Source organism: Pygocentrus nattereri, chromosome 6, assembly GCF_015220715.1.
Source record: "Pygocentrus nattereri isolate fPygNat1 chromosome 6, fPygNat1.pri, whole genome shotgun sequence".
In the NCBI taxonomy this organism is placed as follows: Eukaryota; Metazoa; Chordata; class Actinopteri; order Characiformes; family Serrasalmidae; genus Pygocentrus; species Pygocentrus nattereri.
This window is the reverse complement of record NC_051216.1, coordinates 14,542,970-14,561,342: the sequence shown is the minus strand read 5'-3', so window position 1 is coordinate 14,561,342 and position 18,373 is coordinate 14,542,970. Positions and strand designations below refer to the sequence as shown.

The 18,373-nt window shown below is 39.7% G+C and overlaps 1 protein-coding gene across 6 annotated transcripts in view; it reads right to left on the bottom strand.

The window, feature by feature from the left end:
* The window catches only part of spegb (striated muscle enriched protein kinase b), a 95,779-nt gene that overhangs the window by 12,367 nt on the left and 65,039 nt on the right, over positions 1 to 18,373 (bottom strand). For all 6 annotated transcript variants that reach the window (XM_017691531.2, XM_017691532.2, XM_017691533.2 and 3 more), the window contains 18 exons: positions 17,471 to 17,677; positions 17,010 to 17,133; positions 16,560 to 16,732; positions 16,137 to 16,249; positions 14,865 to 15,033; positions 13,663 to 13,762; positions 9,522 to 9,722; positions 8,326 to 8,383; positions 7,789 to 7,866; positions 7,370 to 7,542; positions 7,242 to 7,268; positions 6,910 to 7,062; positions 6,765 to 6,807; positions 6,017 to 6,085; positions 3,292 to 5,923; positions 2,082 to 2,231; positions 1,701 to 1,817; positions 661 to 828 (listed from right to left, as the gene is read on the bottom strand). In XM_017691531.2, the coding sequence (XP_017547020.2) occupies positions 661 to 828; positions 1,701 to 1,817; positions 2,082 to 2,231; positions 3,292 to 5,923; positions 6,017 to 6,085; positions 6,765 to 6,807; positions 6,910 to 7,062; positions 7,242 to 7,268; positions 7,370 to 7,542; positions 7,789 to 7,866; positions 8,326 to 8,383; positions 9,522 to 9,722; positions 13,663 to 13,762; positions 14,865 to 15,033; positions 16,137 to 16,249; positions 16,560 to 16,732; positions 17,010 to 17,133; positions 17,471 to 17,677 (4,755 nt within the window). The remainder of the gene's footprint in view (positions 1 to 660; positions 829 to 1,700; positions 1,818 to 2,081; positions 2,232 to 3,291; positions 5,924 to 6,016; positions 6,086 to 6,764; positions 6,808 to 6,909; positions 7,063 to 7,241; positions 7,269 to 7,369; positions 7,543 to 7,788; positions 7,867 to 8,325; positions 8,384 to 9,521; positions 9,723 to 13,662; positions 13,763 to 14,864; positions 15,034 to 16,136; positions 16,250 to 16,559; positions 16,733 to 17,009; positions 17,134 to 17,470; positions 17,678 to 18,373) is intronic.

Below are 18,373 nucleotides of genomic sequence, written 5' to 3'. Positions count from 1 at the left end.
TCTACACAATCTGGACAGTTTCTCAAACCTCGGACAATGTTGAGCAGGCTCTGCTCAGCGTTTGACACTGAACAGAGGAGCAGTTACAACTTTATTAGCATCACAACCCCAACAGAAACCTGTAAGCATCTAGCCATGCTGTGTGATTTTAAACTTTTTGACAGTTGAAACAAGAAGTTTCATAGTGAGATTTAAACTTGAATTTACTTTGTGTTGTTGTTAAGATGAAAGGCAAGTAGCTAGATAGCATAGGAACCCTTAGCTACTAGCAAGCTCTAAGTAACTAGCATAGCGAACTAAACAGTATGAGGTCCTTGCTTATTTACATGGCAATTCAGTTTATTTTCCTGCTTGAGTCTATTTTCCTGCCTGTGTTGCAGCAAATCGCAGCAAAGCTCATCAAATTATTGATGAGTGCACCATGAAAGGGAAAACAGCTTGTTTTATTCTGGGGACAAATCACAGGGTTGTAAATGGGCGTGTAAAACCACCTTCTATGTAGACAGGGTCACATTAAAGACGTGATTTATCTCAATGTCTGTGTTTACATTACAAAATCCTGCAATTTTGATAATAGTGTGTAGACTTTTTTATATCCATTGTATGTGCATTTATGAGTGCATCCAGTGTTGCATGTGTATGCATGTGTGTAAAACTCACGGGCAAGGGAGAGTTTACAGGAGCTGGTGACAGAGGCTAGTGGGTTTGTGGCCACACATTCATATAGGCCTGCGTCATTCTTGGTGGTCTTCATAATCATCAGCAGTTGTCTCCCATCAGGGCAGGAGATCATGTTCATCCTCGGGTCAATCTCAAGTGGCTTTTTATCTGGGCATGCACAGTCAATCGGTAAGACAATGACGTTATGCAGCTTCTTTTGTCTCATCTAAAATCTTATTCAGTTTGAGAATTTCTAAGTCACAGCTTGGTGAAACATGCTAATGTTCACATTCACTGATTTTTTCTGGCTTATGTCGTAAAGCCTGACTTTGCAGTGATACTGACATTTAGAAAGCCTGCTATAAATAGCTAAAGAGTGAGCAGCTATGGCAATGTCAGCACAGTCTATTCACAGACTACAATTTAGCAAACATAAAACCAGTGAGGTAACACATTTCAGGGGCTGTTCTGAGACAGTTTTGCTCTGACATGATTTGGCTGAATAGATAAGCAAAGACTCACTTGGAGGTACTCATTTTAAGAATAGTGTGGAGTTCATGCTTTAGTGTTTAGTAAATCAATTTAGAAATTGAAAATTTTCTTTTGCTGCTATTACCAGAAGCACATGCAGAGAAATACACAAGCTATTCTGTATGCCGTTTCACAGTCCAAAATAAATTTTCAGTCATGCACATACAATCTAAAAGCTTGATGCATAAGAAATACTAAAATTTACCATAATGATCTGCTAATTCAGTAACCCATTCTAATTCCCAACTGACTCAGTACTCTATGCTTTAGTTATGCTTTCACATTTCTTAATAGATCATAGTAAATCAGTTATAAATCAGTTAAAAATCATCGCAAACCAGATGAACAGTGGCACAATTTAAATAAAATTTCAACACATTTATATTAATTTCATCAGGGTATGTTGCATAATCAGTGAATGAATCATCAGATGATAATGTACTGCATTTGACTTGGTTTCATAAGACTGAACTGTGTAATATCTAGTTTCAGGGTTTGGGAGATCAGACCTTTCATCCATGCGATGTGTGGGTGAGGACTGCCTGCAGGCAGGCAGCTGAGAGTGACTGGATCTCCCTCAAGGAGAACATGGTCCCTCAGTTTGATGTGAAACACTGGAGGAAAGTCTGAGAACAGACAATTTTGGGATGTCTGCATGAATAGTCATTTCAAGAAAATTTTTCATAGTGCCAAAACCAATTTTACATAAATAATTCACATTGATAAATGCAGAATTATGAAAAAGGCCAGCAGCATAAAGCAAGAAAGATCAAAGACAAATCTGGAGTAAGCTAAAAAAACTCAAGTCGTCATGTCTTTTGTACTGTTTGAATTAAATGTTTCATATAGAAAAATAACTGAACATCAGTCGATTAAAAACACAGGCATACCAGAGGCCATACGGGAGTACTGGCGAGAGCGCAGGGAGCCATTTTCTCTAGCAATAGCAGTGGGTATGTCTGGCTGAGAGACAGTCTTGTCCCTCCTGCCTCTGGTCAGGCCCCATCTGTCCCATCGTGACCTGCGCTCAGTCTCTGCACCTGTGAGGGAAAGTTCATAAAGCTCAAAGCCAACAATTACAACAACAATTTATGGCAGTGAAATGTGAACTGTTACATATTTATCCTTGTTTGACAGATGGCAAGCTTTGGTTACAAACAACTGTATCACCAATTGCAAGACATTTCCATTAATCAAGGTCTTTAAATTTATATTTAATTCCCAATCATTACATAAGATGGGGTACTTATCAAAAAGAGCAAAAACTTGGACCCAAACCAGCTCATTCTTCAGAGAGGGCAAACAAACATTCTGACACTTTTTTGTTATTTAATATACTTCCAGTATGCATATCTACCCCAAATTTACAAATGTAATGTATTTTAACTTTGTACTTAAAAGTAAGAACAAAAAGTATGTATTTATAAGCATAAACAAAAATACGTAGAAAATTTTAATTTATAGTATATATATACTATTTTGAGGTTATGTAAAAGTTATGTAATAGGTAAAGGTTATGTCAAATATATCAAGTTTTAAATGTTAATTTAGAGATGAGATAATTTAGAGAATCAGAAATCAAACAGTGTACAAAAGGTCAGATAAAACAAAAACTGTAATTGAAGAAAACATGAATGTAGCAACGTACATATTGGATGACAATTTTATCTCTTCTGAATCTGGGGAGAAGATTTATTGTTTCACAAGACAATGACCCGAAACCAACAGGTAAAAGATCTTAAGAATGGTTTCTAAAAAAGTGAAGGTGCTTGCATGGCCAAGAGAATCTCCTGGTTTGAATCCCACTGAAAATTTGAAAAGATTTTGAAACACTACATATGTCTTGAAGCTGCCAACAACAGTTTTGCAACAAAGTTTTTTAGAACTATCCTTGTTAAAAAAAACATACTTTTTTGTTCATATTCACATGTATATAAAGTAAAAGAAATTGTGTAAATTTGAAGTGGCTATATGTTGTAGAAGTATATTAATTAACAAAAACAAAAGTGTCTGAATACTTGCATCGTCTCACTGTACAATCATGTTCAACATCACAATTAACATCATCACATGCAATCAATTAACTGTCATCTAACATACTTCTGGCAGCTGATTCTGACTGGATGCTAGACATAGAATCCAAAGATTCAGAGGAGGCCCCAGTGCCTGACTGACTGGCTAGCTGATTCTGTGGGATGCCCATTCTCTTTAGACTGCCTCCCTCTGAGGTGGAACGGCGTAGTATGGACAGCAGAGGAGTCCTCTTCGTTTCTGTCTTGCCCTCCTTTTCATCTTTCCTTTCTTCTGAATGACTCCTGATCTTCATGGATAAACCGCTCACAGTGCTGCCAATTTTTCTGCGCATTGCTAGAACAGGGGACTCAGTTGGTTTCTTGGTCTCTGGCTCTGGAGGTGTCTCTAGACCTCCGTCCAGCCTCATCATCTCCACTTCCTTTTTGTCCTGGGACCCTCTTCGTCCCAAAGCCCAAGACAAACGACGCTTTGGGGTAGTGAATTCATCCTCTTTGAGCTTTTCCTCTTTCCTCTCCATTGATGGGGTCCTCCTTAGGCGCATGGACAATCTCCTCATGAAACCTGGGTCTTTCTCAGCCTCACGGAGATCTTGTACAGATTTTGACTTCTCTTCCAGCCTCCTGGGTACAAACTCTAGAGGAGCACCAATTGGTCCTGGACGATACATCTCCTCTGTCACCTCAGGAGCAACTGTAGAGGGCTTTTCATCTGTCTTTTGCCAAGAAAGACGTTTCAGACTACGGGTGAGAGAAGACTCACGCTTCTTAAACCGAGCCTCAAAGACTTCTTCAGAGGCAAGGTCCTCGATGTGGCTACCAGGAGAGGGCTCTTTCTTTGGGGAAACACGAGTGGGAGTCTTAGGTGGACTTGGTTCCTTGGATGGCTGTTCTATTGATGCGACACGAGAGAAAACCGCAGGATGTTCAGTGGTTTGGTGAGCATCCGCCTTGGAAGATGGTGGAGCAGATATGAGAGATGGCTCTGAAATATGTCTGGACATGGATGTATAGACAGGCACAGATGGAGAGGCTGGCACTGAGACATTTGTGGATGTGAGAATGGCTGCTGGCTCGCTTGGTGTTTGCAGTAATGGGACTAGGATGGTCTGCATGACACTTGCATAGGCAGATGTCCTGCCATCCGGAAGTACTGTGCGGGTAGGGGGAGAAGGGGTTACATAAGTTGAGACAACACTTTGAGGGGTCTTGGCAGACACTACAGCTGGGCTCACTATGGAACTAGTGGATATGGTGATCTCTGAAGCATTAACTGGTGCCCTCTCATCTTCTTCAACTTCTCTGACTTTCATCTTAACAACAGAAGGTTCCCTTTCTTTTACATGTTCTTTCACTGGTTCTTTTACTTCCTCTTCCTCCTCTTCAATTCTTTCCTCTAACACATCTTTGGGCACCACAGAAGGTGTTGACCTACTTTGGGGAACATTCACAGGTTCTTTGGCAGTTTCCTGTAACATGAACAAATCATTCTTTTGGACATTACCATCTTCATGTTCCTCTACAGTGGCAGTGTCTGCTTGCTTTATTTCCTCATGCTGACTGTGTCTGACAGGTGAAGGTTCCTTCTCTTCTGCCGGTACCTTTGTTTCATGTCTCTTTGGTTCAGGAGTGAGTGGTTTGGGGGTGACAGGACGGGAATCTTGCTTGACTGGCTCTGCAAGAACAGACATGGACACAGCTTCTTGCAGTCGTCGTTCCTCTATCTGGGCAAGAGGAATCTCTAGAGGAGCCCCAATCCGCCGATGCAGGGGCATTGGCTCAGTGTCACCCTGACTGAAGGATGCACTCTTGCGGAGCACTTTGGTTTTTGGGATGTCATCTCTTGGTGATTCGCTGGATGCAGCCCGAACTAGTGGAGGGTTACCTAAGCGAGTCCCACGCATAAAGCGCTTCTCATCTCCCATGCCTAAAGTCTCTAACAGAGGGCCTCGAAGACCACTCATCTTGTTGTCCACAGAGCCTCCTCTGAGGAGTCTCTGTCTCATCAGTTCCAGTTTCAGAGCATAATCTTCCTGACTCATCTTGGCAGCTCCTGGGCTTGGGCTTCTGCGAGGCAGCTCCATAGATACAGACTTTTTAAGGATTCTTCTACCATCTGTTGGACTCTCCTCCGCACCCTCCTCTGGCTTGATATGGAGTTGCAGGGCACTGTCTGCTGAGCTCCCTCTACGCAGCTCACCTCTACGACGAGCTCCCTCAGGCTTGTCAGACTCCATACTTGAGCCTCTGCAAAGTGGTCTCTTTGTCTGCTCTGCTCGCTTGGCTAGTTCATACGGTTCCTCATCAGAGGAACCTCTTTCATCATCTTGTGTTGTCCTCTTCCTGGCTCGACCTCTTGCAGCACTATCACCAACCTCCTCTGAGGGCTCACACTCCATGGGCTCTGCTTTTTCAGGGCTTGATCCAGACTTCTCAAGGTTGCTGTTGGTTTTGCCCACCATTTCTTCATCCCCAAGAATCTCAGTCAGTGACATTCTGGAGCCAGAGAACTCCATATTGAGAGGCATAGGTATGAAGGGCAGTTCAACAATGTCCTCATCAGAATCTGATGAAGATGAGGGTGGTGGCGAGCCCTCTTTTAGATGCCGTGGGACAGCAATGGAGATATGGCTGGAGGAATCATCCAGCAGCTCAGGAATTGATCTCATCACCATTTTGGATTTATAGCTGATAAGAGATCGCTGTAAAATATTGAATTATTAGTATCATGAAAGAAAGAAAGGAAGTAAGAAAGAAAGAAAGAAGTGATAGAACATTTATTAACATTTCCTTACTTGCCATTTTCTTCTTAACAAAAATTTTTTCAAGGACTCCGTGCTGATGCTCTTTCCTTTGTTCAGAGTCTAGAAGAGACAAACAGCTATTAGCAAAACTGGGCAAAGGGTGTAAAGAATGAAAAACCAGGAATAAAATAACTGCCAGTCACGTCATCAACATGCATCACAGGTTAAATATGTTAGGAACAATGGGCCTCATTCACCAACAGTTCATAAGAAACAATTTCTTGAAAATGCAGGTTTCACAGAGATTCTGACATTCATTCATTTCACCTTACTTGGGACTAGTTCTTAGGTAAAAACAGAATCTTTGCACACTTGAGCACAAACGTGCAAACAATGCTGGGGTTTGAGATCATGTCATGAATCTTACATAGACTTTTGCTTAAGAGCTTTTTTAAGAAGAAATTTAAGAAAACAAATTAGGAGCATATTGGTGAATAAGGCCCAATAATAGCTGAGTTTAAATCTGATGCTTAAGTTTGAATGACTGAGTGTGTTAAAATCAAAAATGTATGTAAATTATATTTTTCTATTAAGTGCTTTATGTGGCAATACATTCTACATACAAATACATAAGGAGCTCCTCCTTAATTTTTATATAAAAAGGATTCTGCTTACCAAACCACTGAATCTGCAAAATTCTCTCTAATCACACTACTGGAAATGCACATTAGTTTAGCCAAAACATGAATCTTTATTCCTCTCTCATTTTGCAGTTTACTATTATTTCTCCACCTCCTACCTTGAACCAAGGATGGCGAAGACACTCACTGGCATCTGGTCTCCTGGAGAAAAAAAAGAAGTACACATGTTTAATAAATAATTAAGAAATACTTCACTGATTACTTCTACTGATGTATTTAACAGCACTTTCAGTTTGCACTTACAATCTGTCAGCCACTAACAATTTGATGACAAATCCCTTTGCTTCATGGCAAAGGTCAGCAAACATGCTCTCTTCAAAGGCCACGTTGTAATTTCTGATGTTAAGCACAGAGCTTCGGTCATTTTCTCCCGCAAATGGAGACACTCCAGTAAGACTGCAGGAAAGAGAAAACTTAGTTTAATAAAAGTAATTTATTGTAGCTTATTTGCAACTGTACACTTAATGGAAGACATCAAAACAATGAACGTATAATTACTGCAAGAACAATTGGATGCTTTCATTTTTACTCAAACCTGTTAACTTGATTTATTGATCACAGGAATTGAAACCTACCATAGATAGGTCAGGACACCAACAGGCCTGAGAAAAGAAAAAAAAGTTTCTAACACATTCATGCCACATCACTATATGCTACATTTTTACACCACTTAGTTGTGAGATGGAGGTACCAGGTCCTTTACCAGATGTCTGTTGCCTTAGAGACTGGTGTCTGGTTAACAATTTCTGGGGCAACAAATTCTGGAGTGCCATATTTGCAGTACTGTGCTTCGTCAGGTGTGAACTTCACTGCATTGCCAAAATCACAGATACGGATCTGGTCGCTGGTGGGGTCAGCCATGAGGATATTGTCAGGCTATGAGCCAAAATGCAGAGGGGTGGGGTTAACAAAACTACAGCATATATAGGGCAAAACATTGCATATATACTGCAATCTGTAAAGTGCAGTGTTCTCCAGGCCTAGTTGTGGCATAACCTTGTGCTGTATAATTTAATAGATTTCTGTTCCCTGACGATTCTGATTCAGCTCACTGAATACTTAGCATGTCATGAGTCACATATACAAGGTGATGAGAATATGAAAACACAAAAACAGACCCACCTTGACATCCAAATGCAAGATGTCATTTTGATGTAGGTAGCTAATTCCCTCCAACAACTGTCTTACACTGGAGCGGATCTGTAAACGGCATAAAAAAAATTCATGCATCTGGAAAACACACATCTCTTCCCAATCTTTTACGATGTCTAGTATGTCCAACCCTGGTCCTAAGAGCTCCAGCCCTGATGTACCAGAACAGCACATATTTGGAGTGATGGAATTAGGACGAACACATCTGATGCAGCCAGTCTTCAGGACCATATGTGGAAAGCGTGTTAGTTTAAGACCAAATTCTACAGGAGAGTACCTCTCCAAAAGTATAACTGAAGACACTAGCACTACATTCATCCAGTGTCCTGCACTACATTAAAGGTAAAGTGGTTAGTGTATGAATGGTCATAGTTGCTCTGTCAAGAGATGATTGAAGGACACGTGGAAGGTCAAGAATTGCCAAGTTGGGGGCAAAATAGGTAGAGGGATGTTACATCACAGTGTGTCACTTAGTGGAGCATGCTAGGGAAGTCAAGTGGGTCTCACCTCAGCCTCCAATACTGTTGATTTCTTTGTCAGCCTTTCCAGAAGCTCCTCGTGACATCTTTGGAAAATCAGTAAGAGCAATCACAATCACTGGCAGTTCTGGTACATGGCTCTTCAGCTAATGACAACAACTTTAAAAATGACATTGTCTGTATATGTGTGTCCGTGTGTGTGTGTGCGTTTGTGTGCATGTCAGAGAAGGAGGGAGGGAAAGAGAGACAGAGAACACTGTATGTATAGGTGTGGGTAAGATTGTGTGTTTTTCAGTTAGATGCTTACAGTTTTCCCATTTACATCATTTACATGCACATTAATGGTTTGATATAGTGTTATTACTGTTAGTCTAAATAAGACAGGACTCTGATCCCCGTGGGCCTGTGCTGAGCAGTTTGGTTATTTCCCAGCTCAAATTCACCTAGTTCAACTTATTCGTTAACTGTCAGATTTTGTGGGTTTGTTTGGATAGAGGTACTAGCAAGCTATGCTGGACACTGACCCTCCAAGCTTAAAACACCCCTGAATTAAGATATGATCGTGTAAATAACCATTCGGTTATCAACCATCCAGACATCTGCCATGGCATGTTTATGGCATAATTATGTCAAACTTATGTATCAAGGTTCAAGTAAATGGACATCATAAGATATTTAGATGTAAGCATGAAAAAAAGAATGCAGACAGTGGGAAACTCATACATGGGTAAACCTACGAAGGTAGCATTTCAACATAAAGTCAGACTATGTTGGCGTGCAAGAAAACAGGACTATAAATGGACTAGTTCAGTGTATCCCAACTAGGTCCTCAGTCCATGTTTTTCCTTGTGCTTGGTTGATGCAAAAATATGAACAATCTGGGGGGCACTTAGGACCCGGTTGGGAACCACTGGACTAGTCCTCTTTACAGCTCATGTCAACATCTTAGTTTGGACAAGTTTTTTAGTCAGGCTGTTGTGTGCATGTAAACATAGTTTTTGTGGAAGTGAGACAATGTTAGAATAATACCAGCCAGCCAAATCAGCCAGGTATGGACAACTGGGGTTATAGGTACCCGTGTCTCTTGGTTATCAATTGTTTTACTGCTGGGCCTTATATGTTTTATATCCTGACTAAAGATGTATTAAGTGAATAATTCTAAATTCACACTGGTATTTTGCCTTAGGCTTCATAGTGAAATAATGAAAATAATTAAAAGTGTACATCTCAGTGATGATGATGACGGCATTCTTCTTCTCGAATGCATCATGGAAGTAAATGATCCTTTCATGGTTGAGGTGAGAAAAGATGTTCATCTCCCTCAGGGCTGAGGCTTTTCTCTTGGCACGTGCTGAGATGAACTTGGCTGCATACTCCATCTTTCCTACCTTGTGTGTCACTCGCTTCACATAAGAGAAGGCTCCTCTGGAACAGAGCAGAGGTAAACAAAAATTAACATACTGCTATATATGTAAGACAACTTAAGACAACACAACTGTCCCAAAGGTGACTGCTGTGGTCACTATCTTTAGTCAAATCACATTGATATGCTTGATATATGGCCAGAAACTAAAATAAATTTTAACTTCAGACCAACTGTAACTGGGCGCACTTGAGGACAAGAGATAGAGAGGGTGAAGATGTGCTTGGGGAATTTGGGACAGGCAACGTGAAAGACCACTGAGGGTAAAAGAGTGAAAAGGAGATGGAGATGGGGAGGGAGTCATTCAATTTTAAAGTGCAAATGGCCTACGATGTCTCAGAAAAGAGAAAGTGCCTCCAGGGAAATCAACAGCTGAAAAGAAATATCATTTAGCAAATGGAAAGAGAAAAGATGATGACATTTCTCACCAGCGATCTATGCATCAGCCACCCTCATTGCTGTCATGAAATACACTGAATACATAAAGTGCTTCTGTTTCTCTGGCAGAAAAATATGTTCATTTTTAGAAATCAGTGTTCATTACTGTACGTAAAGCCAGTCAAGCCAGGCGTGAGGTGTGGCAATTAAACAAATGTATAATTAACAAAAGGCTTGTGCCTATCCCAGCGGTCAATGGGTGGAATGCAGGATACACCCTGGACAGGTCACAAGTCCATCACAGGGCAGATAGACATATACATTCACACACATTCACATCTAGGGTGTGATTTAGCATATCTAATTAGCCTGACTGCATGTCTTTGGACTGTGAGAGGAAACCGGAGTACCCGGAAGCATCGGTACCAGAGTATCCACACAGAGTTCTTGCTGTGAGGCAATTGCACTACCCACTGTGCCACCATGCCGCCCTCCCCCAAACACATTAGACATAATTCAAGGGAGTTTGAAACCAAACATTTGGCATCAGGATGAAACACTACAGGGAGCATTTGAAGCATAAGGGTAAATGTGTGTGTGTGTGTGTGTGTGTGTGTGTGTGTGCGCGCCAGCTGCCTTGCCAGATTTATTAAAACTCTTAGCCAGCATAGCCCAAAAGAATCTCAATCAAATAAACAGAATCTACCAATGAATTATAAGAACTTCACTGGAATGTCACGCTGTGACAGAAGAACACCCAAACAACCTGGAATTAGCCAGAAATTAACCGAATACCATTTGCCAAACAAAATGAGCTGTAAGATGCTTTACAGACTGGCTTGAACAAAACAACATTAATACTGATCTTGTAAAAATGGACAAAACTGAGCTAACACACTCCCTCTCATGTTCTATTGCTTAAATATTTTCCCAATAATGTAATAATCCCAGAAATGTAGCATAATTTTGCATGTAATTCAGTCAAATGTAATAAAACCCAGTAATACAATAACTTGCCTAATAATGTAGTAGAATGTCTTAATCGTTACTGTAGTAACATTTTTATCAATAATGTAATACCTTACACATTTTCAGGTTAATCATTTGTAATACTTTATCATGCTATTGGGAATTTATTATATTATTGGGTTGACAATATTTTTTTAAATGGATGATGTAGTACTTTTGCCTGAGAATGTAACACTGTGTTTATTTTTAATCTACTGTGCATTAAACTTGAAAATTTTGACACGGTACTATAAGCAGGTACCAAAATTACAGAATTCTGCGTATTCTTAAGTATTCTGCACTTCATAAAGCTTGACATTACTAAACTTGTGTTACTAACCCTGAGTACAGTCAGAAGCCATTACCTTTCAATGAGAGGCAGCGATGCTATTAGGAGGTCAGCTTGAGTATTGAAATAAAAAGTTGAATTTACAAAACCCATTTCTAGAAAAGTTGGGATGTTCTGTAAAATGCAATAGAAACAAGAAGCAGTAATTCTCTTAAACCTTTATTTAACTGACAAAAGTCAGTGAGTGTGCTGGAAGGCATCAAATTCTAAATTTGTTTATATTTACAAAATACAACTAAGTTGATCAGTAAAAACACTGGAAATCTTTTCTTAGTACTGTTGTCAGTTCAATGTTTTCTGGAAATGGGGTTTGTAAATAAAATCTGATCTGAGTATTTCTTTATTCTTATAACCTGTTTTTTTATTACCTACCAGTGCAGAATTGAAATGAATAGCTTTGCAAATGTTGATATAATAATTAATAATGAAATCACTATTACTGGTGTGAAATGTCATGCTTAGAAATGTAAAGTCTAGGCTCTTTTTAAAATTTAGAATATAAAATGTATGAAAACGGTGTATTGTTACAAGAAAAAAATGATTTAAACATTCAATTGGGCATTTTAAGTTTGGGCAACATGGCATAAATATAATATCACAACACCTGAATCACACTATTTAGTTTATTCTATAGTTTCATGGAACAGACAAAATGCACCCACAGTGCCATATTTAAACAGACAATAAAAATTATAAGTACATTGATGTTTAACACAAACTGCACTAAATACAGTTAAACAGGACTAACTATGCTCTCTTTTTAATAAAACATGCAGTTGGTTCTGCAAGTATTAATAATGTCCATGCTCAATAAAGCATATTATGGTGCATTTTTTCATTGGATTAGATAAAGAATGCTGAATTTTATTCTGACAGCCCTACAACTCAGTCTGGTAATATTAAAAAATACAAACATGCAAGTCACATTTATGTGCGTTGGTGTGCGTGTATCCTGTGTTGGCAGTAACAGAAGGTGTCTGAGTGCAGCCTTGTATCGTGTGTGTGTGTGTGGAGTAAGCACTATCTGCCATCAAGGATTATAATTACAGGTCCCCACACAGGGAGTGACAGAGTGCAAAGAGAGATACAACTAACAACAGTCCGTACTGTTCTCGACCCATTGGAGCGATCACCTCTCGCTTCCCCATAACAAATAACCCTCTTTCTGCTAATGTAAGCTGCTTTGTAGCATTGTACAGCTTCTAAGCTACTTACATGCCAAACCTGGAGGCAACAGGCAAGGTGTTAAGGGGTGGATCTAAAGCTGACTATAGCATTTAAGATTAGGTGTAAATGGCTGACAAATCATGTAATGAGACAATGCCTATAGATTCTGAATGCTATATGAGGCCACATTAATAATATCTTAGTGTATGTTTCCTAAAGTGAAATTCAGCTTCAGTACATCAAATTCCATGAACTCAAATGACTTATTCAAAAATTCTTCCACATATTTACTGTACACATTTATATAAAATTTTGGGCCATTTAACAAAATCTACAACAATATAATGTATTATATAACAATATAATCTATATATTAAGTACATTAGGATTATTAACATAAGCGAAGTAATTTGATGACAAGTCAACAGTGAGAGACACAGCCATTTACACCTGCCACTTCACTGTGTCTTCAGTATGTCTCCAGCGATCGTTTATGATTGGAGTTTGTGGCTGGAGGAAGGTTGCTGTCCATACTTACATCAGTATATATTTGTTTTCAGTGAAAAATGACAAAAAAGACTCTTACAAATGTTTTGATTGCTAATACAACTTAAGAAGAGACAAAGGAGATGCAGTTGATTAAGGTGGTCTCCCTTTGCTGTTAGTGACATATCGGGGTGCTTTAGTGTTCACACTACAAATGTTATGTGGTCATACGCATCTCTGTCCACCTCTGAAGGTGGTTTAAGTTGCTTTGTGCCACACTGGACTGAGGATGTTTGAACATGTATAGATTGGAATAAACATCCTTTCAACGCTGTTTCAAAGTGTAATTAAATAATAATCTGTTGAAAAATGTCTCACCTCGAAAAAAGGCTTGAATTTTGTTAAGTCTTACACTGAGTCTGATGAGTCACAGAGTTTCAGACCTGTCATCAGTGAGTGCAGATGAGTTGACTCTCTGTGGCTCCAGACTGGTGTGTGCAGTCGTTAGAGGGAAATGGTGTGTGTCCAAGTGTGTCTGCAGGCGGATGACTCACCTCCCAATCTCCTTGTGCACGTCATAGTAATCGGTAAGCCTTCGCATCCTCCTCAGAATAGTCTCCTCATCCTCCATCGGGTCATCCTTCTCCCGTGTAGCTATAAATATATCCGACACAAAATCATGAGCAAACACACATGCGTCCAAAACAAAATAACTGTAATAAAAGAAGAAATTGAAACTGTAGCTCTATATTTAGTTGGTTGTCTCTCGATTGATTATCCAATTTGTTGGGTAGAAAAATCATTTTCTGGGCTATAATGAGGTTTGTATGGAATCTAAAGAAAGGTATCAAAAAATAAACAAAGAAATCTATAACAAATCTATAATTAACTTTCACATACCGGCTTTAACTAAAGGAAAGTAGAAGTTTCCTTAAGTTACTTGTTTTTAAATGTACTGAATATCAAAAGTAAATGTACTGTGTGTTCTTACAAGTTTTGCGTTACTGTGTTATATTATTCTGATTAGCAACTTGTATTTAGGAGATAGGCAGACTTGAACTAAGTTAACTGTTCATATCTGATGCCACACAGGTCTCCTTAATAGAACTGGTTAAAGTATAAATATACTGAAGTAATGCATGGTGTTCTTTACAAGGCCTTAACAGTTTTACTACCTGGGTATGACACAACAGTATTATAAAACGAACAAATAGACATCACTTTTCTGTTTAAAACCCTCATGTCAATACAATGTAATTTACTTAAAATTATAACATTTACTTATAACATTTACTGTACTACATACAGACATAATATGTCGTCTTGCAAATACTTACATAAGCTGTACATAAATATTCATGTATTGCACTATAAATATGCTGTTCAATGCTTATCCATTTGCTATGTCTAAGTCTCCATGAAGGTAGCCTTCCAACAAAGTGTTACAGAAATTTGAATAAAAAACAAAGACTAGTTATTTACTTATTAAGCTTAATACTACAACAGTAACAAATGTAAGCAAGTGTTAGCATAACATGCTTTCCTTCATTATTAGCCACAATCAAATATGTCACGTATGGAAGGACCACATCATTGCACAGTTTAGCATTTTCCCTGGATTAACACACCTGAACGTGATAATTAGCTGCTGTGTTGAAATGGGAAAACCTGCAACTGTGCACTGGTTTTCAGGTGGACAAAAACAAACTGTGCAGCGGCCCCCAGTAAATGTGTAATACAGAAACAAGTCTCGTACTAGTGTGAACGGTGAGCTCAGCCTTGCAGGAAACCGAGCCGGCCAGGTTTTTAGCAGTGCATGTGTAGACCCCAGAGTCATCCGGCTGAGTGTTGAGCACTACCAGAGAACACTCATTATCATCATACACAAAGGTAAAATGGCTGCTCTCAGACAGGAGGACATCGTTCTGAAAAACAACATCAACAACAATTCACAGGACAGTTCTGAGCACTTCAACAACACAGGCTGATGGACAGCATACACTAAAATGTGCTTACATGATGATCTCTGTTACTTAACCCCACTTAGGGCTGTATATGGTTGAACATAATTCTCTGGGTGTTCTCTAAGGTTAGCTCCAGTTTACTGTTTTGCAGCAAAGCATTAAAATTACCCATATTTGCCAGGGTTCTCTGTGTGTATGTTTGGGTTGATTAGGACTGAGTGGTCAAATAGAAAGCAGTAGCCTTGAGGCACATTCTGGAACATCAAGCGGTATATTTAACAGCACAAATTAGCATGCTTAAGAGAGTGTGGGGATTCTCCACGAGTGGTGAGGTGGGTGGAGGGTATATCTGTCACAGAGAAAGAAAGAAAGAAAGAAAGAAGGAAAGCAGCACAGAGAGAAAAAACAGCAAGTGAGGCAGAGAGTTCGAGCAAGAGCAAGAGTAAAAAAGGAAGAAAGAGAAACTGAGTGAGAAACAGAGAGAGAGTGTTAGCTTTAGCACGAGCACAGCAGGGAGGGAAGGCATGGCCTGATCTTTAAAAGCTGAAGGAGTGAGAGAGATGGGAAGAAAGAGCAAACAGGACAACTAAAGAAAGTGCAAGAGTATGAGTGTGTATTAGCCATAGCAAAAGCCCAGCAGGGAGGGGGGGGCTCTGCAGGATCTTCAAGAACAGAAAGTCTCTCTAATGCACAAAGCAAGTCAAGCTGCTCCTGCATGGAACGCATGGAGAATAGAAATGAGCTGAAGCTGTAGCTGCATCTGCAGAGACTGCTCTCAAATACTACCAATAGCAACCAAAAGAAACACTAGCAAACACATAGCCACAGAGCACCTTCCATTTCAGAACAAAGACTACAGACATCGCAAAGAATAACCTGCTTTTCTCACTATGCTTTATAGTTAAGTTCTTAGAGAATGAGCGACTCATTACTGCAAGTCATCCTTAATGAAATTACAGAGGAAACTTAATAAAAACACATCAAATATAGTATAAGCAGAGTATAAACCCAAAGTTGCTAGTTCAGAATGTATTCAGTAAAGATAAACAAGCATATGAACACACCTTGTACCACAGGATGTCTGGAATGGGCTTTCCTTCAACAACTACAGCAAAACGGGGTGTCTCACCAACACTCACATCCAAATCCTCCATAATGGACTCAAATGTTGGGGCCGCTGGAGACAGAGCAGAAGACCGAGAGCAAAAACAAGAGTGAGTGAGAAAAAAATAAATAAATAAAGAGCAAAGGGGATAAAGGATACTAGAAAGACAGACGGACAGACAGTGAGAGAATGTAGAAGTAGAGAAATAAAGAGAAAGACAGAGCAGAAGAAGGGAAAGAAACACATAAATCATCAAGAGAGACTCAGCAGGAAAAACTGTCAAAGCAGAGAGAAGCTGTCAAAGATCAAAGATCATTCTCATCAAAATAATCCAAGTAACATAGTGAAATTTGTTGAGCATGAGTAGATGTGCTATGCTCACCTGCCATCTCCAGGGTTAGGAGACAGGAGTCTGTCCCATACGGGTTGCTAGCAGTGAAAGTGAGTGGACCCACATCACTGCTTTTCACCTTACACAACTTCAGTGTGTGCTGGTCATCATCAGGCATGCTCATCTCAAACAGACCGGGCCTGTTCGACAGGGTAACTCCTCTCCTACAAAAACAGCAAAGCATGGTATAGACACAGCTTGATGCAGAATACTGGAGGGTTTGACACGTGACTAGACTAAAAGCAAAGCCGCTACAAGAGCTCTCTGTTATGAATTTCTGAATGACAAATATGAGCAAATGTGAAAATAGCAAAGGATATTATTCTATCCCAGCTGTTCGAAGCTGCATTCGGAGAACCCACTAAACTGCTGAGTGAGGTAGATCTCTAATAGTAAATTTGGATCCACAGGGTTTGCCTGAATAACTGCATGGACACTCACCTTTTCCAGGTGACTGCTGCATTGACGTGGTTGAGAGTGACCGTAATGCTGACTGGTTGATTCTCCACCATGTATACTACATCTGGTTTGTCAATGACGACTGGGGCCTCCTGAAGATACGGACCTGTAGGCACAGAAACAGGACAAATATAAATCCAATAACTGAACATATTCACGTGTTTGTACAAATGTGTTTAGATCGTACCAATTTTCCTCACTGTAAAACTGAAGTTAAAAACTGTCTAAACTGTAGTTCCTCGGGAAAACTCAAAACTCATTATTTACATAAAACCTCCATACCAAAGAAGATGCTTTGATGAACTTGTTGATGAACAGAAGTGTTGCAAAATATACCCAAAGGTAATTTATGTTAATAAAACATTTGCAGGTACTTTTTCTTAACCAACTCAAAAGTGATCATTTTCAAAAGAAGGCAAGGCCAACTTTGTGTGCAGGTCTACCTCTGTCTACAAGCTGCACTGGGTCTGTGGCGGGAGACGGCTTGCTGAAGGCTTTGCTGGTGATGGACAGGACCCTAAAAGCATAGCGGACACCCTTGGACAGTGAGGTTACAGTGTAGGTGGTCTGCTTTAGGCTGGAAGCAATTATGGTCCACTGGATGGAGCCCAGAGCCTGCTGCTGAACAGCATACATCAAAGTGCTGGGGTCTGTAACCATAAAGCATAAGGGTTGTTTGTATATTAAAACAACACTTCCAGGCTTTGATTAATCACGTTGTTTAATAATATGGCTCCACTCCCTATACATTTTCCAGCTCATACATCAGCCAAGGCAACAAAGTCTGAGTGGTGATATAAAACAAGGACACTATGAGTTTACAGCAGGGAGAGTCACTACACGGCAGTAAATCTAAGCCTGTCTGAGGACAACATGAGTGTAAGAACATAAAACTGCAACTGAAAAGTCATTAACGGAGGACTTTCATTTTTCTCAAAAGTCCTTTCCATGCACAGTCTAACTCAGAGGAGAGGACAAAGGCATAAAATTCAAATCAACTTAACTTTCTTTAGATAGCATTTTTGTTCTTTTTAAGTAACTTTACTTTGGCCGGATACAACTTTACTTAATATAAAGTATGTCCAATATACAGACCGACAACTAAAAATACAATAAAGGGAAGCAAAATATATAAAACTTGAGGTACAAATCAGAGTTTACACTAGGATGTTAGATGCTTTTGTCTTCATTTCTGCTGCCCTAAAGTCCAATGTATCTAAATTTTCACAGAATGTTTACACTCCTATTTCTCTTCCAGTACTCCTGAAGGCAGTTTTAAACCAGGTGTTGCAGCTCGAACAGCAAGACAGCTTTCATCAGTTCACAATACTATCCTTTATACCAAT